General features: G+C 37.2%; 1 protein-coding gene across 2 annotated transcripts in view; it reads left to right on the forward strand.

The window, feature by feature from the left end:
• The window catches only part of Mekk1 (mitogen-activated protein kinase kinase kinase 4), a 258,470-nt gene that overhangs the window by 111,835 nt on the left and 118,757 nt on the right, over window positions 1-27,878 (forward strand). For both annotated transcript variants that reach the window (XM_067152711.2, XM_067152712.2), the window contains exons 10-11: window positions 3,193-3,435; window positions 20,516-20,677. In XM_067152711.2, the coding sequence (XP_067008812.2) occupies window positions 3,193-3,435; window positions 20,516-20,677 (405 nt within the window). The remainder of the gene's footprint in view (window positions 1-3,192; window positions 3,436-20,515; window positions 20,678-27,878) is intronic.

The following is a 27,878-nucleotide window of genomic DNA, read 5'->3' on the forward strand; positions in this document are numbered from 1 at the left end:
CTGCTTAGCTAGGTAAAATGATTGTGAAACTAGTCCTTAACCGTATGTGTGTCCATCCATACTGCCTTTCGATTATAATAATGCAGTGGGATTTTTCTCATTTAAGACAGTGATGTAATTTAGATTTTTCGATCAGTAATCATTTTAGTACCGAGCAATTGTCCATGCTGTTTGGGTCACATAGCTACAGCTTGCATTCGGGAGATAGTTGCTTCGAACCCCTACTCTCAGCAGCCCTGAAGATGGTTGTCCGTGGTTTCCCATTTTCCCACCAGGCAAATACTGTGCCTGTATCTTAATTAAGGCCATGGTCACTTTCCTCTCGCTCCTATCCCTTTCCTAACCCATTGTTGGCATAAGACATATCTCTGTGTCCGTGCAACATAAAACAAATTGAAAAAAAAGGGACAGGGTAAGGAATGAAAGAATAAGGGAGGAAGCTGGTGTGTACCCATCCCTGAATGAAAAAGTGACAAGGGCCCATTTGAAATGGTTTGGCCATGTCAAACAAATAGACGATAGAAGGACAGCAAAACAATGACTACACACAGTTGTGGCCAGAAAATGACTGGTAGGAAGACCTAGGAAGAGATGCACCTTAATGGTTATCCTTTCCTTGGATTTTTGTGGCTTTTTTATGGCCTGAAGTTTGCTTTTCTTGTTGGATCAGTAGTGCACAGGACTGTAAACATTTTCAATTCAGTTCTGTCTCACTATAATAATATCATAACTGGAAAATTGGACGAATGCCAAGCTGCAGTAGTAGTTCTTGAATGAACTTTTCAGCAGCTTCTGTGTCTGTGCTAATACATTTCCTGTGGATTGCAATTTCTTGTACTCCATAGTGTTTTGTAAACCCTGTAAGATGCTTTGAATCTCCTTCTAAGCTAAGAGCAGAATGAAAACATTGCTTGGCAAACATTGGGCTGCTCATTTTTTTATTAAACAACCATATCACATACCTGCCAACTTTTACGGTTTATCCGTAAAATTTATGGAAATTGCAACATTTTACAGTTTTGCGGATGGACAGTGTCATTTTACGACTTTGCGGACAAAAATTTGAAACTTTTAACATTCGATAATCGCTCCACTTCCATACAATTGATTGTTTGCGTGGGTTGAAGCACACTCGGTCTTAGTTGATAACTTGTTCTTTGATATGATTGGTATTTTTAACAAAGTGTGATGTTTGTGTCGTTATTGGAATTGAATTTAAAGCCGGGATAACAGTTCTTTCGTGTGAATCTTAGGTGTTGACAGGCTTTGCTCGGAAAATTATTTGTTCCGCTCCGTTCGCTTGTTGTGATTTAACCTATATCCTTTCACCACGTGAGTGTTGTTCTTTGTTCATGAAGTTTTGGCCTTTTAAGGTTATGACATATTTTAATGAAGTGTTTGAGCTTTTGTGTTATAACTTTGTGTTTTACAGCTTCCTGTATTCGTTGGACTAATTACATTCGTTCCAGTGACTGGGTATATCACTATTAGCGAAGCCCATTAAATTTAAAGAAGAAGAAGAATACTTACATTCGTTCCACGTGTGTGTATGCTTTTTACCATGTGCATACTCTTTGTTCACCAGGTTGGTGTCGTGTTCATTTAATGGTTTAAGACTTTGTGTGCTTTGACATATTTTAATGAAGTGTTTGATTGCCTTGAGTGTTTACGTTTTAATTTTATGTGACGTTCAGTGATCCAGGTTAATTTCGATTTTCAGTACATATCGAGACATTTGTTCTCGGACATTTTCATACGCTACATTCCTATTGTAGATTATCATGAATAAATCCAATGAGAAACAGTACTTCCAGACATTTAAAGAATCATATTCTGTTGATTTTCCGTGCATACTAAAATCAAGAAAGGGAGAAAAATTTGCCTTATGCACGGCATGTGGGTTTGATATTAGCATTGCACATGGTGGAAGAAATGATTTAAGTGATGATGAGTTAGTTACTGGCATTCAGACTTCAAACATAGTGAATGATCTCCAGGATACAAATAAATCCCTTTTCTTTTTATCAGTGAGAAACTACTTTTGTACTGCCTGTGACTACACATCAACAAGTTTCCACTCAAGGATGATTCTGTTAAAGCATGCTCAATTGCTAGGTTAGACAACATTGAAGATACACAGTTTTCTTCCAATCGTTTTTTCGTGGAAAAGTTTCTTATCATGTTATGCAACTAATGGAATGAAACTACAGTTGAGGTGATGAATGAGCTTCAGAGGCAGTCCACAACTCTTCAGGTAGATGACACTTCGGCTGCAAATCAAGATTCTGCAAGTGATTCCAGTAGGGCAAAAATATCAACAATTCGTGGAGCCGATGAACTTCTTAAGTATAACCGAATTTCTAGAGTAATGCTCTCTATTCTCATCATACCCCATAGCAATGCAGAATGTGAACGTGTTTTCAGTCTTGTGAAGAAAAATAGAACAGAGTTCAGATCATGCATGTTCAATTAATCTCTGGAGTCTATTTCTATTTTGAAGACCAGGAGTTCTGGGTCCTGTTATGACAAAATATTTTCTCAAGACTTCTTACAAGAAGCTAAAAAAGTCCACAACTGTGATTTTGAAGTTGAACTAGCGTGTGATTTGCAGTGTGTATTATATTATTTCATGCCTGTATTACGTTAAACAAGTTTTATTGTGTAAAGCCTTTTTCAGTTATCGCATATCTGCTTAATTTATCAAGGAAGTCCTGTCATGTATGCTCCAGACTACTATTCACCATGCCTGCTGCTGTATAACATGGATTTCTTGTTGATTGTTATGTTCATCTACAAATCATTGGCCTAAGATATAAGTAGATATGGTTTCATTGAAGTATCCTGTTTAAAGTGTTATTATTTTTGCCAAGCTGGGGTATGTCGAAAATTGTTAGATTTTTTGCCGCGCGTGAGTTTTACTGATAGCCCTTTTCAAAAGTTGGCAGGTGTGATATCATGATTCTAGATTTTCATAGTCCGTTGGTATTTCTGCAGCAGTACCCATATCTCAGAAGCATCTATTTATCACGGCCATAAATGAGACTGGGACTTCGATGGAAGCTACATTTTGCTCTGCCTGTACCAAGAGACAAATGCATGAAATATAATGTGTGTACCTAAATGTTGGTGTCTTGGTTTGTGATAAGACTAAACAGAATTGACTAATGTCTAAAATGACAATCTTCTTCACAGAGCATTGATTCAGTCGACACCCTTCGTGAAGCTCCAGTGACGGTGACTCCAGCAAAACTGGCGGAAGAAGTTGAACTGCGTCGCTATGGTTACTGGAGCAGAGACGCTCAGGCACTTAACTTACCTTCCTATAGATCAGCATTCTTGTTCCTGTGTCGAGTTCCACTAGATACAATACACGAGTTCCTGAGAATGCGACTTGAGCAGAGACCCGATCAGCCCTCAGTTTTGTGTATACGACAGGTTGGTGCCCTCTTGTATTTATGTTCGCTTGCTCATCATGGATATTGAAGTTCTTTGTACAACTAAGTGCAGAAAAACCATGTATTAAATGCTTTGCTGGTCACATAAATAGTTCAGTTCTAGCCTAGAATTTGGGTTTCCTTGCCTTTTTTCCCCCCATAGTATCTGAGTGTAATTGTTTGATTGGCTTCAGGATGTCAAGAAGGACGTGGCAAATTTATTTCTTCTAGAGATATGAATACAGTTAACCTTGATTAACCAAACATTGGAAAGATATCCAGCAGTCTTTCCATTTTTTAATAATAATCCCAGGTAAAATTCTGTGTGCGTGCTAAAATATTATGAAGTGTTGCATTTCTTATAAAGATAAGGTATAAACTGTCCAAGCAGGGACCCAGTAATAGGTTCCATTCACAACGTGTGGTATTCTCATCTATTGAGTTAGTTGGGAGCCTTCTTGATTGCTGTTGAGACCAGCCTACCAAACATTACCGATCATTCACAAAAGTTTTAAAAAGTTGCTTTAGGGTTGCATCTTGTCAACTAAAGTCAGTTTAGTTTCAGTTCTCTCTTTGAGCATAAACCTTTTCTGCAACACAGTATGTTGAAAACAAGTTAATAAGACAAAATGCAAAGTGTTTGGCATATTTTAATTTTTTTTCTCTTTGCTTTACGTCACACCGACACAGATAGGTCTTATGGTGAGTGTTTGGCATTGAAACCAAAGTTAGAATAATGGAAAGATTCAAAAACAGCAAATTAGTGGCCATGGACAGCGATGAGAAAATTCAGATTGTATCTTCATCCTGCGTTTCTCTACAAACTGCACTTGAATTAGCAGAAATCCTCCTCATGCAGTTTATGGAGCAAGAAGTTGACACTTCATTTCCCTGTCGGTGGGGATAGTAGAATAACACCCTGCCTGTTGTAAGAGGTGACTTAAAGGGGCCCCAGGGGCCCTGAACTTTGGAGTGTGGGTCCTTAGCCGAGTCCTAGCATTGCTTCCACGTACTTGTGCCAGACTCCTCACTTTCATCTATCCTATCCAACCTCCCTTGGTCAACTCTTGTTCTTGTCCAACCGTGACCGTATTAGAGCACTCGAGGCCTAGGGAATCTTTCATTTTCATGCCCTTCGTGGCCCTTGCCTTTCTTTGGCCGATACCTTCATTTTTCAACGTGCCAGATTCCTTCCATTTTTTCCTCTCTGATTAGTGTTGTTTAGAGGATGGTTGCCGAGTTGTACTTCCTCTTAAAACAATAAACACCACCACCTGACACTTCATTCTTGGATATTTATTTATTCAAGGAATTTAGAATGACAGGAAAAATATTGTTGGCAGTAAATTTCAGGAGAAAGGTAAGGAAATATAAAATTATGATATGAACAAGGCAGACGGATTGTCCGTCTTCCCCAGTTATCTCTACCCCTCTGCCCCCTCCCCCTCACTTTACTTCATTACGATGGTTCATCAAGGTTCTACTCATTGGAAATAGAACAAACAAGTATATAAATGTAAGTCATCAATGATAGAAAGCTAGGAATGAGGATATAAACACATAAGAAAATAAACACGGTGGCTAGTATGAACAGAGGGAGTAATAGGAAGAAAAAAGCACTGACAAACATGAAAAACACAAAAGTACAGGAACAAACTGCACCCCTTCACACAATGCAGTCTTCACCAGTACCAGTTTTTTCAGATCTTTCTAAAGAGCTCATTTTTGTTTTCCAGCTTCATTTGGAGGTGCAACATCCATACTCATTGAGAGGCTATTCTTGAGAATTTATCTTTCTTAATGTGAGAAGTGGAGGATAAGAAGAAAGCCAGTTAAATACAAACACATATCTTCAGTATTAGAAGATTTAAATTTAGGAATCTGAGAATTTTCGGTACAAGTGTGAATTTTTTGTTGAACAGATTTATGCTTTCCATCAATAATAGACTTTACCAGATTAGAAATGTAATGCAAATAATGTAATTTTTGTGAATTCAGGTAAGGGAAAAAACTCCTTAAGGTCCCCAACCTGGCTGGGTATCAAACTCAGCACTCCCTGAACTGAGGACATCCATGTCGACCATTCAGCCTAGCCTGTGAGAAATTAGTGTGAAGGATAAATCTTTCATATTCTACCATTTTTATTAAAATGCGTCTTCCATTTGGTGGATTAAAAGACATTTGTGTTACAGGAACTCTTGTAGTCAGACTGAAGACCAAGAGTTCCCTCTAAAGCATTAATATGAAGGAGGATAAAAAATTAACATGATGATAGTTAATATAGTACTATAGTTATATTACGCCCTTTGAGATATACAGCTTAACAGGGGTGATGGAAAAGCAGGACTGCTTTGTGATAGTGCTCACCATAATGTTGGGAGTTAGTTTATTACAGAATTACGCAGTTTGGCTAAGAGGTTGTTCTGTGAAAGTTTTCTTGGACAACCAGTAATTTCATTTGAATGTAGAAATCTAATCAGTTCTTGTGCCACTGCCTATTCTTCCACCTCCTCCTCCTCCTCCTCCTCAAAAAGAAGACTTTTATGAACAAAGTTTACAAAATCCTCATGTCAGACTAAGGGCCGGTTCTACCACCTACAGGTAAAGTAACGCGTAACTTTCCCTCTGCGCAAGAGGATATTTCCGTTCAACCCCTCCCGGGTAGCGCTATCGGCAGCATAAATCGTAGTTATCCGGCACGTAATTTGTCGGCCACTTTGAAGGTCCGATAAGCCTTTGCCTGCCGGGCAAGTTTTGAGAGCTGAACATTATTAGCTTTTTTTTTTTGTGGCATACAGCTTAAATTAGCATAGTATGTTCATGAAAGTATGATACCGTAACAGTGATCGGTATTGTATTGCAGGATTTGGAACGTGAACGCTTCCCTTGAGTTGCAACAGTCACACCAGCCTCTCGCATCTACAATGTCGGGGGCACATATTATATGTCAAGCTTTTGTGAAGAAACTTTACAAGAATACAAAATCAACACCTAATTGAAATTTATCTCAAACGAGCTTTAATTTTCCAGTTTTTACTTGTCAGTTTTCGGACACCAGGTATAACTTTGTGTATGTATCTGAGTTACCCAAAGCATTCTCATAGTGTAGTGGCTTAGGTGCTCACTTTGTATTAGGAGGTACGAAGGTTCGAGTCCTCATTATGCCGATTTTTAAAATTTTCATAATTAACTGTTGTTTTCATCTGCATGCATCTTTTCATACTTTCTTTTCTTGTTAATATATTCCATTGAAATGTTTAATCACAATATTATGTAAAGTAGCGCGTGAAGGATCGTGGAGATACTTAATCAATTCACAGAAGCCTGCAGATAGAATGCTCAAAGGCATTAAGTCCATAAGAAATATGTGTGTGATTATACGTACTATGAAGGTCGTTCAGATATAAACGGAATTTCAGAGCAACAGGTGTTCCTCTCGACTGCACAACGTATAATTATAAAATTTTTTGCTCTTGAAGGAGTTACAGCGGCAGAAATTTGCCAGAGATTGACTGCACAGTTCGGTGATCAAACATTGTCAAGGACGCGTGTGTTTGCCTGGCATAAAATGTTCAAGGAAGGACGAGAACGTGTGGAGAATCAGCAACACGATCGCCGTCCTCTGACCAGTATTACAGACGAAAACATTCGTCGATCAACGGACGAGAGTATCAGAAATCATCACAAATGACCTACAGTTCCATAAAGTATGTTCCAGATGGTTCCCTCGCCTTTTGACCAAAAAACTTAAGTTGAGACTTTGGAGGTCTGGCAGAGGCTTACAGCAAAGTCTTGCAGTCGGATCGTCTCCTGCGACGAAACATGGGTCCACCACTACACTCCCAAATCCAAACAAGCCAGTAAGGAGTGGCAGAGGAAAAGGGAGGCAGCACCAGTGAAAGCCAAGACCTGTATGTTAGCTGGCAAGGTTCTTCCAACCGTTTTTTATGATCAGTGAGGCATTTTGCTGTTTGATTTTTTGCATGAGCGACACACAATCAATGCTGCTTACTACTGCGAGCTGTTGAACAAGGCGAGAGTTGCATGTCGCCGCAAAAGACGAGACCAACCATTTCGATAGGTCATCCTCCTCCATGACAATGTGTGGTCCCTTACTGCAGCTCTGTCTCCAAGCTACATGAAATGCACTGGACTACACTTGATCATCCTCCTTACGGCCTGGACTTATTGCCCTGCGATTTCCATTTGTTCGCTCTAGGAGGGCAACGATTTGAAGATGACGAGGGTGTGGAAGACTTCGTGTGCAACTGGCTGGTGACACGACCATGTTCTTTTTATGATGAGGGCATCAAAAAGCTGTCCATATGCTGGGACAAATGCATTTCCAAAGCAGGAAACTATGTGGAAAAATAAATTGTAATTGGCTTGTGTTTTTCAATAAATGAATTTAAATAAAAAATAAAATCCCATTTATATTTGATCCTGCCTCATATATGGAAGCACGTAAATGTGAGTTAAGAACAACGGCAGGAAAAATTTGAATTAAAATTAAAAAGACAAAAGAGAATCTGCATACCTTGTATTTTGGAGCGAGCACCTTGATCACTCTACTACGAGAGTACTTTCCGAAATTCTGCCTTACATGGCAGTTTATAACTGGTGTAAGAAAACATTAAAATCTTGAGATTTAAAGCCCAATAAGGTGCTGATTTTGTACCTCATAGATTAACCTCATGAAAGCTTGACATCTATAACCCTACAGACTCCCCTAATTATTATTATCATAATCATCATCATCATCATCATCATCATCGCATATCGATGTTTAGCTCCAGGTAGCTACCTAGCGCTTATGCGGAGGTGGCTGCACGCAAGCCAACGTACCAGCTGATTTACACTTCTGGGTAGTTAACCTCCTTCATAGCTGCCATCCGGTTTACCAACAGATGGTTGAAACGGCCCTAAGAGAAATGTTTGCAGGCCTTGGGTTGTTAGGTTGAAAAATAACTAAGAAGATATGTTTATTCCTTGAGTGTATTAACTAATTTTCCCTTGATATAAGCTTTTTGAAAGAAAAGAATGTAATATGGCATTACTTATAACCCTTACCCCTCTTCTGTCTGGAGAGGCCCGATATTACGATATAACCTTTTATGGTTGTTCCTCGGCAAGGCCCGGCATGACATTGTATCACCCACCGCTCGTCTGTAGTTTCTTAGCCAACAGAATACACGATGCTATACTGTACTGTCATCTTTTGGTTCAGTGTGGAACTTTGTAAAATCCAGATACTATTTGACAGTCAGTCAAAAATCTGTTTTGTAGATGGCAATGTAGCCGTCAGCACGTGAAGGCTCGAGCGATAGTAAACAGACATGGTCATCATGTGATCTCCTACTGTCATATAGCATGTACTTTTCAGTTCGAGGGTATAAGTCGAACAAAATGTGACTTAACTTTTAAAGGTAAAAAATGACAACCGTGTAGGTGTTGTACTACTACAAGAAACACATTGTGAGGACGAAAACCAACTTCATTTCAGATGTAAATTACCAGGATTCAGTCTTGCTGTTGCTACCTTTCACAAAAACTATGGTACTACCATGCACATCTGAAATAATGTCGACCCGGCTGAAATTCAAAACATAAGGTCTAATGACATCTTCATTACCATGGTTAAAATAGCAAACTTGGAAATAATAAACTTTTATAAACCACCTTCTCAGCCTTGGAGCAAAGATGTCATCCAGAACATAAATCACCCTATGATTATTATGGGAGATTTCAACACCAGGAGTACGTCCTGAGGTTATGAAGACACTAATCTAGATGGTCTTAACATGTTAGAATGGTCTGAAACAGAATATGTTATTCTAAAGTACGATGCAAAAGAGAAAGGCGCCTTTAATTCAGGCAGATGGAAGAAGGACACCAATCCCAACCTATGTTTTGTTTCAAGAGACGAGCATGGAAGACCTTTACATTGCAGCAGGAAGGTATTGAACAATTTTCCCTGGAGTCAACATAGACCAATTCTTGCAAGATCAGCATCGAGGTCCCAAAAAGAAGATCAATGCCTGTATCCCACTGGAACTTTGGAAAAGCCCACCGGGAAGCTTTTTCTAATGAATTGGACTATAACATTCAGTGGATTCCACCCAAACTTGACTATTATAAGCGATTTGTTGGTTTAATATGCTCTATAGCGAAGAAGCACATTCCTAGAAGATCATTAGGAAAGAATATATCCCTGGTTGGAATAGAAGATGTGATGCGTTATATGAAGAATACCAAGTTAGCAATAGAACTGAAACTGCCGACGAACTATTGCACTGCTTTGATTCTTCCGGAAAAGAGAAATGGAATTCAATGACAGCAAGTATGAATTTCCAAAATTCAAGTAGAAAAGCATGGACTCTTCTGAGAAAGCTTGGAACTAGCACATCTAGATATATTAATAAGAGTTCAGAAGTAACTCCAGGAGATGTAGCCAATAGAAGTGTCAGTTTTTCCAAGAGACCAGACTAAGAACCAGACTATCTCTGGCTAACACAACCTCCCAGTTCTCAGGAGAATTCACTGTTGCCGAAATTTCAACAGCTCTGAAAGAAATTAAACCAGGCTAAGCAGCTGAACTGGATGGAATATATCCAGAGTTCCTAAAACATTGTGGTCTTAGAACTCTAGACTGGCTGGTTAAATTCTTTAATGACATCTTAAGGAATGTTAGATTTCCACCCCTGCTCAAGAGAACCAAAATAGTTACCATTCTAAAGCCTGGGAAAAGTGGAAAATGTCCATAGGATTATCGTCCAGTCACACTCTTAAGCGTATGCTATAAGCTAATTGAAAGAATGATCTATAGCAGAATCTCTACTACAGCCTTCCAACACATACCAATTGAACAAGCCGGAAGCTGCTGTGAACAAATATTGGCGCTCACCAGCCATATTGAGAACGGGTTTCAAGACAAGAAGAAGACCATTGCAGTATTTGTGGACTTGGCATCAGTCTATGATAGTTTGGCGACAAGGAATGATTTTGAAATTCTTGAATATTATTCCCTGCAAGACCCTCGCGACACTTCTCAACAACATGCTATCCATTAGAGTATTTGAGGTAGCCTACATTTAAATGGCAGCATGAGCAAGCCTTATGTACTGAATGATGGCTTCCCACAAGGCTCAGTTCTTGCTCCATTACTGTTCAATATCTACACTGCAGATCTCCCAGAAACAATTTCCGGGAAATTCATATATGCTGATGACAAGAATGGCATTAGCATAGTTGACCATCTGTACAAAAACTGTTTTTGCACATTGTGCGCTTTTCATTTAATAATAGCTCTGACTGCCCAATCCAATGACTTCAAAATATCATAAATTGTACTTACAGAGGATCTCCATACATTGAACACACATTTCAATATGTGGCGACTTAAACCTAACCTGAATAAAACTGAAGTTAGCTGTTTCCATCTAGATAATAAATCAGCCAACTACACACCTCAAGTGGAATTCAAAGGCCAACGATTAAAATATAATCCTTGCCCAAACTATCTGGGCATCACAATGGACCGGACACTGACATATACACAACATCATCATAATACTGCAGAAAAGATAAAAACAAGAGACATCTTGCATAAGCTCAGTGGAACAGGTTGGGGGGCAAACGCATCGGTTCTATGAACTTCAGCCCTCACTTTAGTTTTTCCAGTGGCTAAATACTGCTGTCCTGTGTGGCTTAACAGTGCACATACTGAAAAAGTTGATATCCAACTAAATGACACAATGAGGACAATATCTGGCACTATCAAATCAACATCCCTACATTGGCTAGCTGTGTTATGCAATATCCACGTCTCTCATATATGAAGGGAAGCAGCTCTGGTAAGAGAATGGAAGAAATGTTGCAGCAATCCTCAACTACCCTTACATCAGGACTGCAAATTTCAGAAACCAGTGAGATTAAAATCAAGGAACCCATCATGGAAATTAGGAGAAAGGTTTGGTGAATCACATTTTAATGCTGATCAGACCTGGAAAGAAGAATGGTCTTCTTCAAACCCTGATCAGCTGGGTTTAATTAACGATCCATGTAAAGCTCCACTTGGTTTCAATTTATCTAGAAAGGCATGGACATCTTTAAACAGAATTAGGACAAACCACGGAAGATGCAAATTCTGGCTTCACAAGTGGGGAAAAGCTGAAAACTCATACTGCGACTGTGACAATGTCCCCCGGACCATCCAGCACGTTGCTACGGAGTGCCCAAGAAGAAGATTTGAAGGAACTATTCAAGATATACACAGCGCCGATGAAGTTGTGAACTGGTTGAATACACTGGATATTACATTTTAATTTACCTGATCTGTAAATACTGTATATAGCTTATTGTAATATTTACATTTCCAATGTATCCTTATTTTGCCATACGAAATAATAATAATAATAATAATAATAATAATAATAATAATAATAATAATAATAATAACAACGTTCAATGTTGTATATGTCAGGTAATTGTACAAAACCCCACTATTTTCGGCACCTCTACTCCTTCCTTGTACCTAACGAATATATCTAATAGCATTTGACGGCGCCTACAAGTGAACTGGCGGTGGTCGCCTTGTGAACCGTAACCCAACTTGTAGCTGATGTTGACGGTTGGCGCAATTATAAATCAACAGATTCTGATTTCAATAAATCGTTGTTTACAGCAGTTTTAGGCTTCAAATCACCATGAGGTATGAAACCAGAGACTGAATTAGAGTTTTTCAATTGTTTTTTTAACGGATAATTTGTTCAGTGAAATTACTTAACAAAATCAATTGGTATGCGATAACGATAGTAATAAAAACATGTAAAATAATTTGTCTTTAATTGCACATATTGCTTTTATTTGCTGCAGTATAGCTTGCTGTAAACATTTATAGCCTAAATACATCATTTAAGAGCAAGTGTTATCTTCAAAGATGAATACATGTCATATAAGGTAGAAATTCACATTTAAAATACAAGTAGTAGATGGAACGCAGAGAACTTTAATTCGAGGGGTAAGGGTTAATCTTCTTCTCATAGCTTGGATGCAGATGGGGAGTAAGGAGAAGCTGTTATGTTGTGTTATCATATAGTATAAAGCGGTCCTGGCCAACATTTTTTTTAATAGCCATGATGTACCTGTACCTGTAAAAGACCAACCACGAACTACTATGTATGTTTACCCTCTTCTCACTACCACAAATACAGAAAGGTCTACAGTACCAGTCAAAAGTTTGGGACCACATAAAGAAATAAGGGATTTTCATCGAGAACCTAAAACTGTGGCACTAGATCTCTATAATTTTCCTTCTGAACTCTCACACCTAATAGGATATATGTCGCCTGATTTCATTGAGTTAGTGTAAGTACAGAAGTTATGAATTTTTAACTCTTGGAAGGTCACACAAAAAAGCAAAAATTTTGGTAATATAATGTACTGTACACTGTAACTGGTTGCAAGTATCACCACCAAGATTCTTTTGTAGACATAGCAATAGGTGGGGGCCATTTTAGTATAAAGATTCCAAATATATGCCGCACCTTTTTTTCGTGCTTTATTTTTTTCGAAGCGGCCCCAATATGGTTGATTTTCTTCGTCTTTCTCGTGAATGGCCCAAGGTCTCGGGGCAAGCTATTGGCGTCAGACTTATCTGCCCTGATAGTTTCATTTACACTCTGTAGATGGCATCCATGAACACATTTCTGATGCTGATAGCTCACACTAAGACCTATGACAAAAACAAGGAAAAATTGACCATCTTAGCACTGATTTGAAAAAATTAAACGCACAAAAATCGGTGCCACATTTTTTTGGAATTTTTATATTTATACTAAAATGACCCTCACCCATTTCTAAGTTTATAAAAGAATCATGGTGGTGGTATTTGCAAACAATTAGAGTATATAGTACATAATATTTCCAAAAATTTTGACTTTCTGATGTGACCTTCCAACAGTTAAAAATGTATAGCTTATACACTACTTGGTGTAACTCAATGAAATCAAGTGACATATATCGTATTAGATGCAAGAGCTGACGAAAGAAATTACAGAGGTCTAGTGGCACAATTTTAGATTCTAGATGACATTTCATGATTTTTTATGTGGTCCTAAACTTTTGATCAGTACTGTACACACAATATCTAAGTTGATTTAACCATGTATTTTAATTCATAAAATTTGTTATATGTATTTCCAAGATGATATCAGCTCACAGATTGAGAGTGACTACAGAGGTCCTGAATTCTAATATGGAAGCCTAATTATGAAAACGTATTTGGGGTAGGTTCGAACCCCACTGTCGGCAGCCCTGAAAATGGTTTTCCATGGTTTCCCATTTTCACACCAGGCAAATGCTGGGGCTGTACCTTAATTAAGGCCACGGCTGCTTCCTTCCCACTCCTAGCCCTTTCCTGTCCCATCGTCGCCGTAAGACCTATCTGTTACAAGTGATGAACATCATTTTTCGTCCGTATTGAAAGTTTCATAAACTGTATATAGGATGATATCTTTTGTTTATTTCCACCTATTCAATACATTACAGGAAATTGGCATTTATTTTAAAACATTATTCAGATGAGACATGTTTCGCCTCTCACTGTGAGGCATCTTCAGTCATTATCAAAAACCTTATTATTTTACCAGGCATCTGGTTAAAGATATTCAAAAATGTGTTTGATGATTATAAGAGAGGTAAGATTTACGTTAGTTATAAACATGTTCATGAAGTAACTAAAAATCCAATATATTGATAAAAACATATGTAGTTCTTTGTTGAATAGGACTTGTTTGATTCTACTATAGTAAGAGAAGGTGGCTTGAAGCCGTAGTCGTTAATAGATGTCTAATACATAGTGGAAGGCATAAAATATCAGTTCTATGAGAATATACATTACATTCAAATGATACTAAAAACTAGTGGATTCAAAGGTAGTACATATAAAATGTTCAATGAAATAACTATTGATCTAATAAAATGATAAACACATTTGTAGTTCTTTGTTAATTAGGACGTCGTAAGATTGTGCGGCTTAAAGCCGTAGTCATTAATAGATGTCTAATACATAGTGGAAGGCATATGAAATCAGTTCAATGAGAATATATAATACAAACAATTGATACATAAAAACTGGTAGATTCATAAGAGGTACATTTAAAAATGAAGGCGTCATGTGACTATAAAAGACAGTTGATGGCTTAAAGCCGTTGTCAAGGTTTGAAATGTAGGTCAAATAACTGCTAAATATATGGTAAAAAGATATAAGTCAAAATATACAGCTTAGTATAAAAAATATATATAAAATATGAAGGAAAAACATTCCAATTGCTTGACAAAAGTTACTTGACATTGGCATGCGTATGTCCGTGATATTTATTGGTCAACATTTGTAGGTTATTTTAGATTTATTCGGCAAGATTGCGTTGAACAAGAAGTTCACCAGATGTTTATAGTTGGCCTAATTTGTAAAAAGAAAGTTGCAGAGATGATGATGGGTGGAAATTCTCAACGTTGGTATGGTTTTTTTGACGTGAAGGTTGGAGAGCTGTTGTGTTCGTCTTCGATGACAATATATTTTATAAAACGTTGATTGTAAATAATTTATATTATTGAAGAGTATTATGGAAGTTTGATGAAGCTGTTGAATTATTGTTGTTATAGAATGGTTCTGAAATGAAGAAAAAAACTGTAGTTAATTTTGACGAAAATGAAAGAATACATGGGAAGGTTTTGTTTAAGTGTTGTTAGTGAGAAAATGTTGGTGCTTACCTATGGCGTTGTAGGCCCATTTAACAAGCTGTGTGAGGCGCTATTAGGATACTAATGGTCACTAACGGTTTTTACTCCTTGTGTTGTACATATGTTGTCTGGCTAGAGGGGGGTGGGTAGGAGGGGGCGGAGTTGTAGGCTTGTGATTCGTGAACGGGACGGAGTTGTGAATGGTAGGGGAAGCGGAGGGGCGTGTATCATTTATTGGTTTCTGAATGGCGCGTGGAGGGGAATTACGTAAGATGGGAGGGGGAGGGGGGTATGATGTATTTGTTGACGTAGGGGTGTTTGTTGATACTGTTTTGAAAATATTAAAAAACTTTTTGTCCTGAAGGTTTACATTATTGAATAATGTTACTATTTGGTCATATAAAGGGCTTCTATTGTCTATTGGATCATTTAAATTCTTATTAGCATTGAATTTTTGGTCCAAAAATATGTATAAATTTTCAAATTCGGTCATAAGTCTACCTTTTTTTACTGTTTTTAAAATTTGAAGGTCCTGTTCAATTGTGGTAAAGTTTGCCCCGTTTCTTTCATGTGATTGCTCATTGCTGAGTGTTTATTATGTTTCTGAGCATTGAAATGTTCTGTGTACCTAGTTATGAAGCTTCTTCCTGTTTGTCCGATGTATGAGCTGAGGCACTCATTACATTTTAATCTATAGATACCGGAGCCTGAGTATTTATTATTTTCTGAATTTATTGTATTATGGTTGAAGAACATTTTTTGGTTTGAATTTTGAGTTTTGAAAGCTATTTTGATCTCTTGATTTTTTAAGGTGTTTGTTACTTGGTGTATGATTGGGTTGGTGTATGTAAAGGTTGCGAATTTTGATTTTTCATTTTTTATTGGGGAGAGGTTTGTGGATAGTTTCAATTTAACTTTATTGATTAGTTTGTCTATGATAGAGGGATTATATCCATTAAAAGTGGCTATTTCTTTTATTGTATTTATTTCTTTTTTTAAATTGGTCGCTGAAAGGGGGATTTTTAGAGCTCTGTACACCATACTATAAAATGAGGACTGTTTGTGTGATTGTGGATGAAGGGAACTTTGTTTAATAGTTATAGGTGTGAATGAGGGTTTTCTGTAAATTTGGAAATCAAACTTATTGGAAGTTCTTGTTATTGTAATGTCAAGAAAATTAATTGATTTGTGGTTCTCGTCCTCTTTAGTGAATTTAATATTGTTATCCAGATTATTTAAATAAGTTAATATGTTTTCACTATTGTTGAGGTTTTTGTCAATTATTACTAGAGTGTCATCAACATAGCGTAGCCAGAGATTTAATCCATTGATGTTATTTATTATTTTGCTGTTTTCGAGGTTTTCCATATAAATTTCAGCAAGTATTCCGGATAAAGGGTCTCCCATGGCCAGGCCTTCCTGTTTGTATATTTTATTGTTGAAAGTGAAAAAGTTGTTTTGTAAGACGAAGTTTAGTACTTTTAAGAATTCTTCTATTTCTATTTTGCTTAAATTGCTGTGTTTGGAAAGATTGTTTTTTATTATTTCTATAGTTTTTTTAGCGGGATTGTTTGAATACATGTTAATGACGTCGAAAGAGCACAATGTGTGATTAGGTTTTAAGTTAAATTTTTTTAGAGTTTCACATAGTTCTATTGAATTTTTGGGATGTTTGTTATGGAATTTGAAATGTTTTTTGAGAAATTTCTGGAGGAATTGTGAGGTTTTATATGTCGGGCTATTTTGGCTGTTTCTGATTGCTCGAATGGGAACTTCCTTTTTATGTACCTTCGGTAGTGATCTGACGGTGGGTAGTTTGGGGTTCATATTAATGAGACTTTGGTATTCATGTTCATTAAATAAAAATGAAGAGTTTTTTAAAAGTGTTTTTAGATTACGTTGAGTTTTTGTAGTGGGATCCTTTGAGATTATTGTGTAGGTCTCATTAGAGAAGAACTCCTCTGTTTTATGAATGTAATCTTGTTTTTTCATTAAGACTACAGTATTGCCTTTGTCGGCTTTAGTTATTATTATGTTATTAGTGTCCACTTTTTTTCTTAATTCTTGGATCTGTTTTAGTGAGGACGAGTTATTTTTATTAAAAATTTCTTTTACAAGGGCAGGTAATTTCTTTTTAATTTCGTATTTTATGTCGTTTTGTTTGTCTGTTGGAATTTGTTTGTTTATGTTTGTTTCAGCTTTGGCTATTGTAGTGATTATATCTTCTGCTTTATGTGGGTTGGGCCAATTATGTTTTAAGCCTTGGTTGAATAAACGTGTTTCTTTATCTGTAAAGGTGACGTCGGATAGATTAATTGTAGTTGGAATATCGTTCCAAGGAGAGGGGGATATTTTTATATTACTGTTCCAGTTCATTGATTTTGCTTTTTCTTCTTTTAAGTGTGTCAATTTATGATTTAGTGTTTCTTGTTTTTTGTTCAATGCAATTTGTATTTTATATGTAATGTGTTGTTGATAAGAAAGCCATTCTAGCGGTGATAACGATTGCGCGAGAATCAAATGTTCGCGATAAAGTTGTGTATTTAATAAGGATTTCTTTCTATACAATAGTTTTATCTCATTTTTGAGCCAAAGGTTGTTGATTTTGTTTTGAATATCGTTAGATTTATGTTTCGGAATGTTTTTCCTTTGAGTCGATTTTAGAAATTTCGGCACTCGATTGGATCTTACACATTCTTTTGACTTATATCTTTTTACCATATATTTAGCAGTTATTTGACCTAGATTTCAAACCTTGACTACGGCTTTAAGCCATCAACTGTCTTTTATAGTCACATGACGCCTTCATTTTTAAATGTACCTCTTATGAATCTACCAGTTTTTATGTATCAATTGTTTGTATTATATATTCTCATTGAACTGATTTCATATGCCTTCCACTATGTATTAGACATCTATTAATGACTACGGCTTTAAGCCGTACAATCTTACGACGTCCTAATTAACAAAGAACTACAAATGTGTTTATCATTTTATTAGATCAATAGTTATTTCATTGAACATTTTATATGTACTACCTTTGAATCCACTAGTTTTTAGTATCATTTGAATGTAATGTATATTCTCATAGAACTGATATTTTATGCCTTCCACTATGTATTAGACATCTATTAACGACTACGGCTTCAAGCCACCTTCTCTTACTATAGTAGAATCAAACAAGTCCTATTCAACAAAGAACTACATATGTTTTTATCAATATATTGGATTTTTAGTTACTTCATGAACATGTTTATAACTAACGTAAATCTTACCTCTCTTATAATCATCAAACACATTTTTGAATATCTTTAACCAGATGCCTGGTAAAATAATAAGGTTTTTGATAATGACTGAAGATGCCTCACAGTGAGAGGCGAAACATGTCTCATCTGAATAATGTTTTAAAATAAATGCCAATTTCTTGTAATGTATTGAATAGGTGGAAATAAACAAAAGATATTTGACCTATCTGTGTCGGTGCGACGTAAAACAACTAGCAAAAAAAATGAAAACAGTACATGCTATGTACTTTGTGCCTCAGTGCTAATCACATCTTCAAGAAGACTTGGCATGATACAGAGTTATGTGTGAAAGTAAATATATGCAGATGACACCCTAATTATACGCAACACCATTGAAGGTCTTCAAGGACTGCTCAGTCTAAACATCAATACCACAAAAACAAAGTTCATGGCATTTAACAGAAGCAACCATGAACGTGTCTCCATTTCATTAAATCAAAACATTGAAGGAATAAGAGGCCTTTGAAATATGGTTACATAGGAGAATGCTCAGAATAGCGTTGCAGGATATTTTCAGGGCATTTATCCACTCAGAGTTTGATAATCTACCAGTTGCTCACCACCAGAAGTTTGCTTTGGGATGGTCTACATATACTGCATCGCATTTTCCCTTTTATTTGGGAGAGGATTGGATATGAAAAGCTTGCTCTCACACTAGATTTTCCTTATTCACCCCCTTGTCCAGTTGTAGTTGTCTGGCTTACCGATGTTGAGTTTCTCCATTACTGCTCGCTTCTCACATTCCAAGTCTGAGATGTGAAGCAAACTGTTGCAAATATTGAAGTGCTGTAAATAAGCCTCCTTTTTGACTTTTATGAGGTCTTATCCACAAAATTTTTATGGAAAGTATAACATCCCATCTGGACAGTCATGTGAAAGCCTGATTATTTCCTTCACTGCTCCTTGCCCATGTCTTCTAGCTCTCTGATCTTGGTCAGAGGTGCACACTGTGGAGAACATATCAGACTGGGCCATATTTACTGGTTGATGATTTTGGTCAGTCTTCAATAGTAGTGAACTGCGTAGCTTACCAATATTTTTGCTGAGACCGTACATTACAACTGTCTCGTTGTATACTCATTGAATACTATTTCATCATTGAAGTTAATGCCAAGGTGTTAATTCATCTTGCTTGCAAAAAGCAAGTTACCTCAAGGTCACATAATACCACTACAATAAACATGAATGCACATATGGCAATATTACATAAATTCAGTGTGTTACAGACTCTGAAGGAATTAATACATTTGTGTATATAATGGGAAGATTTAAGCCCAAACGAGAGTTTTCTATGGGCCATGGTTTTTCAAGATGTTACTTGAGCCCTTCATTGATTACGGAACAATGTCTGTTTGTAGATCTTGCTTCAACCCAAATCTTATTGGTATGTACAAATCAAAAATAAACATCTTAAGATATTACTGGTAATTACATTTAAAGACAGGTACTGTGTTAATGAGAAGATTGTGGTTTCATGTCACCTGCTAGGCTTCCAAAATTCTGTGTTTACTGAGACTGAACCAGTCTTAAAGAACTTAGCAAATGATAATCTGTTAAACTGAAGCATTTTATCTTTGTTAGTTTCAAATGTGAAAATTCAGATTCACAAAAAATATGTTGATTGTAAACTAGAATGAAGCATTTTATAGTATTGTTACATTTCTCTCAGGAAACTAGTTATTGAACATCATCTTGTAATGACCAGACCTTTCACAACAGATCACACTGCAAGGTTATTTCATTTTCAAGGGATAAATTTATCCTTGGAGATCATACTATTTTTACCTGGATTTTTCTATGTGTCTAGGTCTTGTCTGTTTGGGAAAGAAATATATTGGACAAGACTTTCAGTGATCACATTTGGCTATGGCTGATATAAAGTAATCCTACAATATCTAAGGACCATTTCTAAATTTTTTTCCTCTTCAACCAAATCTATAAATAGTTACAATTACTGTAAATTAAGAGGACCACTAGATACATGGCTTTATAAGGTACAGAACTTTCTAAATATGGAGTATCTTTTGTTCACAGCTGATGCGTGAACTGAAGGAGGGCTTACGGATTGCGTTGCTTCACAGACAGAGGTACCTGCATCTTGTGAGGACGGCTCTCTGGGACGTAGACAAGACAATCTTACACAGCTTTGAGGAACCTGTGGTGGGGTTTGATGCCAGCACCAAGAAGGTCTTTGAAGTACGGACATGTTTTATATTGTTAAGTAACAGTAGAAACTCTGGTCTTGTATCAAGAAATGCTTCCTTTCTCTCTCCTTGCAACTAGACATTGATTTTCATTACTGCGGTATTCAGTGAATCTGTGACAGAGATGCCAACTGTTATGATTCAATTGTAATAATTACGAATTACCCATCATAATTATGTCTTTACGAATCGCACATCACAAATTATGATTTTTTTGTTGATTTTTAAATGTAAGTTTATGAAGTGTTCAAAAGGATACACAAGGAATGCCATTACAGCTTGAATTCTCGGAATATTCTTTTCAGATTTCTCAGTAATCATTTATACCTCTGCCCTTTCCTCTCTCTTGTTTAAGAATATTTAGAGTTTTCACGTGCCAAACGTAGTGTGTGCTTCTAGTACCGGACAAATAGGCACCTGTGAAGTGGTATATCATGCGGAGTTGTTGTCTTTGTTCGTCCCACGATCAGACTTCCATGCAAGTGTGCGAGTTCTTTTGTCTTTGTTTTGGTGGCAAAGTGGTCACAAACTCTGTTTCATTGTGAATACTGTGTGCATGACTGTTGAATAAGTATTTATTACGATTTTGGGTGCCAAATTTACATATATTGCTCTTCTAGTATATCTGCTAATCGTCTGTTACAGAATGCGAAAAGTGAAATAATGATGCAATTTTTTATGCAGGAAAATAAGTGTGGTGATGTTACCGTGACTAGTGACACTAGTAAGAAACCAAAAATAGTTAAAAAATTTATGGAGGAATACTCGAAAGAATGGCCCTGTATACTGCGTTCCTCAAAATCTCATTCACACATGTTTTGTTGTGTGTGTAGCCGCGATTTTTCAGTTGCGCATGGTGGATGAGACGACTGTTGTAAACACGTGGCTAGCAAAATTCATATGGATACAGTTAAGCTGAGGGACACAAACAAGAATTTAACCATTTTTGCTAAATCATCGGAAGATGAAAGCTCAGTAACAAACGCGGAGTTGTTGTTTATGACTTTTCTTGTTGCACACAACTTGCCTTTAGCCTCCAGTGACCATGGGGGACGTTTAAGAAAATGTTTCCCGATTCGAAAATGTAACCGTTACTTCAGCGGCTACACTAAACACAGAAAGGGAGGAAAGAAGGTGCAATTACACAGTACCAAAAACCACTACACACTCAGTGAAACATCAGCTGAAACTACGCGGATCTTCGCCAATAACAACACTAGTAAATATCAGTAGGGCCAACTAGATGATAATAAACCAGGAAGGTGGGAAGGAGCTGGGAACCTACCAAGGGCATGGAGATGGCGTAGGTTCCAGTTTCCGAAATAATCAACCGTGATCCTTAATTTTCGAAAATATTATTTGCAAATGGCCTCTACAAACGAATTCTGAACAAATTCAGCCATGGGGAAGGTACTGACACATAACTATAGTAAAATACAACTTACATGTTCTGTGAGACACACAACTTAAAAGTTCCATGATAATAGCTTCCTACAAGTTCAAAGATTCAAACAAACTATACATCTAGTTACAAATCCAGTTGTACAATGCAATTTAGTAGGTAAGAAGAAACGTAATACGCTATTACAATTTACAGTGAAGTTAAACGTACTTTTCAAAAACTCTGTCGTACATCAAGTGACACGGAACTACTAGAGGCAAAACCCTAAGGTAAATACATAAAACTACAATTTACATGTTTAGCGAAACAAGGAATGGGGAATGCCTCGAAAACAAACAGGCAAGCCCAGCTGAAAAGCTAAGGCATCAGAAATAATTCAGTGGTGAATCTAGGTGAGGTTAGGGCAGACTCATATATGAAAAAGCAAGCGAACATTACAGGAAATTTAAGGTGGAACGGAAATCAAGAGTGCTTACCCCAAAATGGCCCATCCCGGTAGCGAGACGTCGCTGTCGACGTCAAAACTTCTGACAGTCAAGTGATATAGGATAGGCAGACCAACCGCTCGCAGACCACAGACAGACCAAGACCACGAAATGCTGCCTCGCTCTCTTTAAAAGGTAAACCCTGGCCTTGGAGTAGCCAATCAGAAAGCATGAGCCCGCCTATCGCCACCCAGATTCACCAATCACAACTCTTACTTCAGTCACAATGTTAAAATACTTTCTCGAATACATACAATCGCGAATCTTCCATTTCCAGAATAGTCAGAAAATACTTTCTAGAATACATAACCAACAAAAGGCAACACACCCTGTTCAAAAATTCATGTGACAACTTTCTGGACAGTTCCAGTAAATATAGAACTGAAATCTACTATTTACAAATACCATATGTTACCAAAATATTACACTGTACAGGTTAGGTCATTACATGGAATACAAATAAAACATTATATCACCACACTTCAGATCATACAGCAAGTACTACTTAACAAGGTTTACAAATAAAATTTCCTAAAAAGACATTCCACTTCCAATACATTCTACACCTGTGACAGAAAATAGCTTCGAAGTACGGTTGCGCGAGAACAAAAACGGGAACACTAGTTAAAACTTTGGCTTCTATAGTTGAGGGAGAGGTAACAGAGTTAATGCCCTGGCAACAGACGACAGTAACGATATGAATGACAAAAAGCTCTACCCATTAGTTGTGACGCTTTTCGATGGGGAATCTACGCAAATTTCAACGATAATTCCTACAATTCAGGAATCCAACGACAATACAGGCAAAGGAATATTCAATTTTTTGGATGATGAACTGAAGAAGAGGGGGATTCCGTGGGATAACTGCGTAGATTTTGCATGTGATAATGCAAGTACTATGGCTGGTGTTTCCGAAGGAGTGAGCTCCTTTATTTCTAAAGAAAATTCTAATATTCGTGTGCAAGGCTGTGCTTGTCATCTTGTGCACTTAGCTGCTCAAAAGGGGTGCAGTGCTCGCGTAAATGGTAATATTGAACCGTTTTTAATTGATGTTTATTACTATTTGCTGAAGAGTTCAAAGGGGCAAAATGCTTTAAAGGTATGCCAGCAAGTCTTTGGTGAAATGCCTCACAAAATTTTGAAGTATGTTTCTACTGGGTGGTTATCTCTTCTACAGTGTGTATCAAGGGTCTCAGAACAGTGGAACCCTTCAAAAATGCCGTTCTGTGAATCAGATTCTGACAAGGCCAACTCAAAATTTATGAAAGTTAAGGAACAATTTTAAAATCCATCTACTAAGCTTTACCTTTTGTTTCTCAGCTTTGTTCTTCCACTTTTCAACTCCTTACATCTATTCCTCTAACAAGAGACACCACTTATTCATAAACTTCATTCAAAGTTAAATGAATTTTTCAATGAGCCTCCTCTGTTCCAGAGTCCGATAGTAATTTGCTTGATGTGAAATTTAGTTCTGCTAAATTACAGAAAAGTGACAGTGAGTTGGTCATGGGGGTAAACACAAGGGCTTACATAAGGGCAGTTTCTCTAGGTGAAACTACATTGAAAAAGTTTTATTTCAACGTGAGATTGTTCTGTTACAAAAACATGTGAGTACATTGTCAACAAATGGCCAATTAGGGATAAGTTTCTTGAGCATGCTGAAGTTGCTGATGTTTTCCAGAGGAAATCCAAGAGTTTTTTATCAATAGAATTTATGATTGACCGGTTTCCTAAAATTCTGTCATCAGAAAAATTGATTCTTTGGAAACCGAGTTTAGTCGTTTCCAATTTCATGGATTCCCTTTTGACAAGGATGAAAGGGCCGACAGACTTTAGTTCGAAATATCGAAGATCTCTGATGCTTCAGGTATAAGGAAGTACCCTTCACTGAGTAAGCTAACGATGGCTACTTTTTTAGTACCGCATAGCAATCCTCCAGTGGAAAGAGTACCGGGCGGGTTGGCCGTGCGCGTAGAGGCGCGCGGCTGTGAAGCTTGCATCCGGGAGATAGTAGGTTCGAATCCCACTATCGGCAGCCCTGAAAATGGTTTTCCGTGGTTTCCCATTTTCACACCAGGCAAATGCTGGGGCTGTACCTTAATTAAGGCCACGGCCGCTTCCTTCCAACTCCTAGGCCTTTCCTATCCCATCGTCGCCATAAGACCTATCTGTGTCGGTGCGACGTAAAGCCCATAGCAAAAAAAAAAAAAAAAAAAAAAAAAAAAAAAAAAAAAAAAAAAAAAAAGTGGAAAGAGTTTTCAGTTTGGTGAGGAAGAACAAGACTGACTTCCGCTGATATGAACACCGATTTGTTAGTTAAGTGCTGTTTAGTGCAGAGGATGCACATGATATAAAAAGAAAGAAAAGAAGCACGTCACCAGTGTAGCTTTGCGAAACAGGAACTGCAAGCTGCTAAGGGGATAACTACAGTACTCAACAAAAGAAATGCTCCTTCAACCTCCACTCAGATATGTACTGCAGATCACCTGTTACTCTAGCAGGTAAGAATCATACACTGTTTATATGCCAGTCTTTGAATATGTTACATCTGGTTGAATTGTATGTTGTTCATTGATTTTTCAATGATGTGTAAAAAAAATTCTACAGCCGCTGCCGCCACGCGCGTTCTCACCTTCCTCCCCTCCCCTCCCCCTTCCTGGTGTCCTAACAGCTGCATTACTGAATGCCTTTCTTGAAAATTGGCATCTCTGCTGTGAGAATGTTTAGTATCAGTAGGAAGTGTACTAGTGGCTGGCGGCAATTTATTGGGAATGTTTAAACAACTGGGAAACCAATTTATTAAGACTTCTCTTTCAGTAAATTCAGCAAAGCAGCATAGTTGGTTGTATTCTTGGCCTTGTTCACTTCATTAGTGAATCTATTGGAGCCTTCACCCAGTTTTCTGAAAAGTTTGGCTTTGGGATTTATAGGATTCTTTAAAAAATTGTGCGGTATATTTTTGTTTCTTGGTTGTCAACATCGTTGAGTATCGTTTCAACAGTTTGTAGGCTTATGGTAAAGTTCAGTGGAACAGATTCAACAGTGAACGTTAAACGTTCTGGGCGTCCTCGTTCTGACCAATCTGAGCAAAACGTTGAGGTGGTTCATGCCAGAGTGGCTGTCAGTCCAGCGAAGTTGGTTCTTCACCATTCCCAGGAATTGGGCATAAGATATTCTTCAGTACAGTGAATCCTCCAGTATGATCATCAGTCATTACTGATCTGCATTTAGGGCAGTCATTCAGGTGGCAGATTCCCTATCTGTTGTTTCCTAGCCTTTTCTTATGAAAATTAGTATTAGGAATCTCCTTTAAAAGTGAAGAAACACACATTCTTTTGTTTTCGGAAAATCAATCGTCAGTCATTACTGATTAAAAATAGGAGAGGATTTCCACCAATCAATACTTATTTATTGTACACATTAAACTACAGGACCGGTTTCGACCTCATATTCAAGGTCATCTTCAGCTGAACCATATATACATATTAATATAATGAAGCTTTGATTAAGATTGTGGTGTTGAAGGAATGCCATATGATGATGATGTACATTTAGTTACATACAAATGGGGCACGTCTTAGTGTGAGCTGGCGTATATGTCATTCTGTGCAATATTGCAACTGTATGTCTAAAATGTTGAAGGTCTTAAAACTAGTGTATAAAACACGTCTTTTCCTAAACTAACTTATATATATGTACAAGATAAAAACAATACATAAAAACACTTCATGTACATGAACATTCGTTCTTGCTTGGTGGTCAATACATCGACTAACTTCCGTATTTAAGTCTTATTCACAGTTGTACACTTCAGCTGCTATTCATAGAGTTTGTAAAATTGCATGGATAAAAGTTTTGTCTTCCTGTGCGTATGTGAGATAAAACACTTTCAATTTAAAAAGGGTGCCAAATGTATGGATGAAATTCATGTAAAATATGTTCAGCTCTGCTGTGTGTGTTGCCCTTTTATAAGAACCAGTTCATGTTTACCTATTGGCGTCCGTAAATCTGGGTGACATTGGTTTCAAAGTAGTGGCTCCTTTCCCATTTGTAGCTGTGCAATGATGTTATGTTTATCTGTGGAAGATAAGATTGAGTTATAAATGATATTGTGCGGAGGAATGTCTAAGGGTTATGTGTGTGAATTGGAATATGTACTTACTGTTGTTGGTGTAGCTGAGTTGTGTTTGACATGCGAGCTTGTAATGTACTACTTCGTGTTCTTCTTGGGCTTATGCTAGCTGCTGTGAGGGGAAGGAAAGGAGGGGTAGGGAGAGTTGTTGTTGTAGGGGTAGGGATGGAGCTGGGTGTGTTGTTTGGTGTTTTTCTGTTGCTTGTTGCATTGTGTTTATCGATTAACTTAAGGTAAGGGTTTTTTAAGGCGGGGATAACTGTATTGAAGATGATGTTAGTTTTTTCTGTGATTTCATTTATGTTGTAATTTGGATTGGTGTACTGATCCAAAGTGATGTAGAATTCTTCTGTTATGTTGAGCAGGGGGCCTTTGGGGTTTATGTTTAGGATTTGCATATCGTTATCGATGTTTGTGAAACTGTGTTTATAGTCTGCGACATGTTGTCCTATTGAGGAAAAATGATTGTGTTTCACTGCATTTATGTGTTCGTTATATCGGGTTAGGAAGTTTCTACCGGTACGTCCGATATAGCTGGTCTCGCAGTTATTACATTTGATGCGGTATACCCCTGAGTGGTTGTATTTGTTGTTGCTGTTGATTGTCCTGATATTGTGTATGATGTTGGTACTATTGTGTGTAGTTCTGAATGCTATTCTTAGGTTATGTTTTTTAAAAATGTTAGTTATGGGGTATATGTGTACATTGTTGAAAGTGAATAGTGCATAGTCTTTCTTGGGTTCGTTTACTTTTGTTAGTTTGGTTTTGGGTTGGGATTTTATTTTGTGAATGATTTTGTTAACCATGTCTTTCTTGAATCCATTGTTTTTAGCTATGTCATGAATTAATTGTAATTCTTTGTTTAGATCTTCTTTTGTTAACGGTATATTGAATGCTCTGTGTATCATGCTATAGTAGGCTGCTCTTTTGTGTATGTTGGGGTGAACGGAATCCATTTTAATTGTATTTGAGGTATGCGTGGGTTTTCTGTATATTCTGTAAGAAAGGTGGTCATCATGTCTAGTAGTCGTTATGTCCAGGTAGTTCAGTTTGTGATTGTTTTCGGATTCCATGGTAAATTTTATATGGGTATCTATTGCATTAAGTTTATCTAATATATCAGTTTCATTTGTGGACCTATTGTCGAGGATAATAAAGATATCATCAACAAATC

The sequence above is a fragment of the Anabrus simplex genome, chromosome 8 (assembly GCF_040414725.1).
Source record: "Anabrus simplex isolate iqAnaSimp1 chromosome 8, ASM4041472v1, whole genome shotgun sequence".
Classification (NCBI taxonomy): Eukaryota; Metazoa; Arthropoda; class Insecta; order Orthoptera; family Tettigoniidae; genus Anabrus; species Anabrus simplex.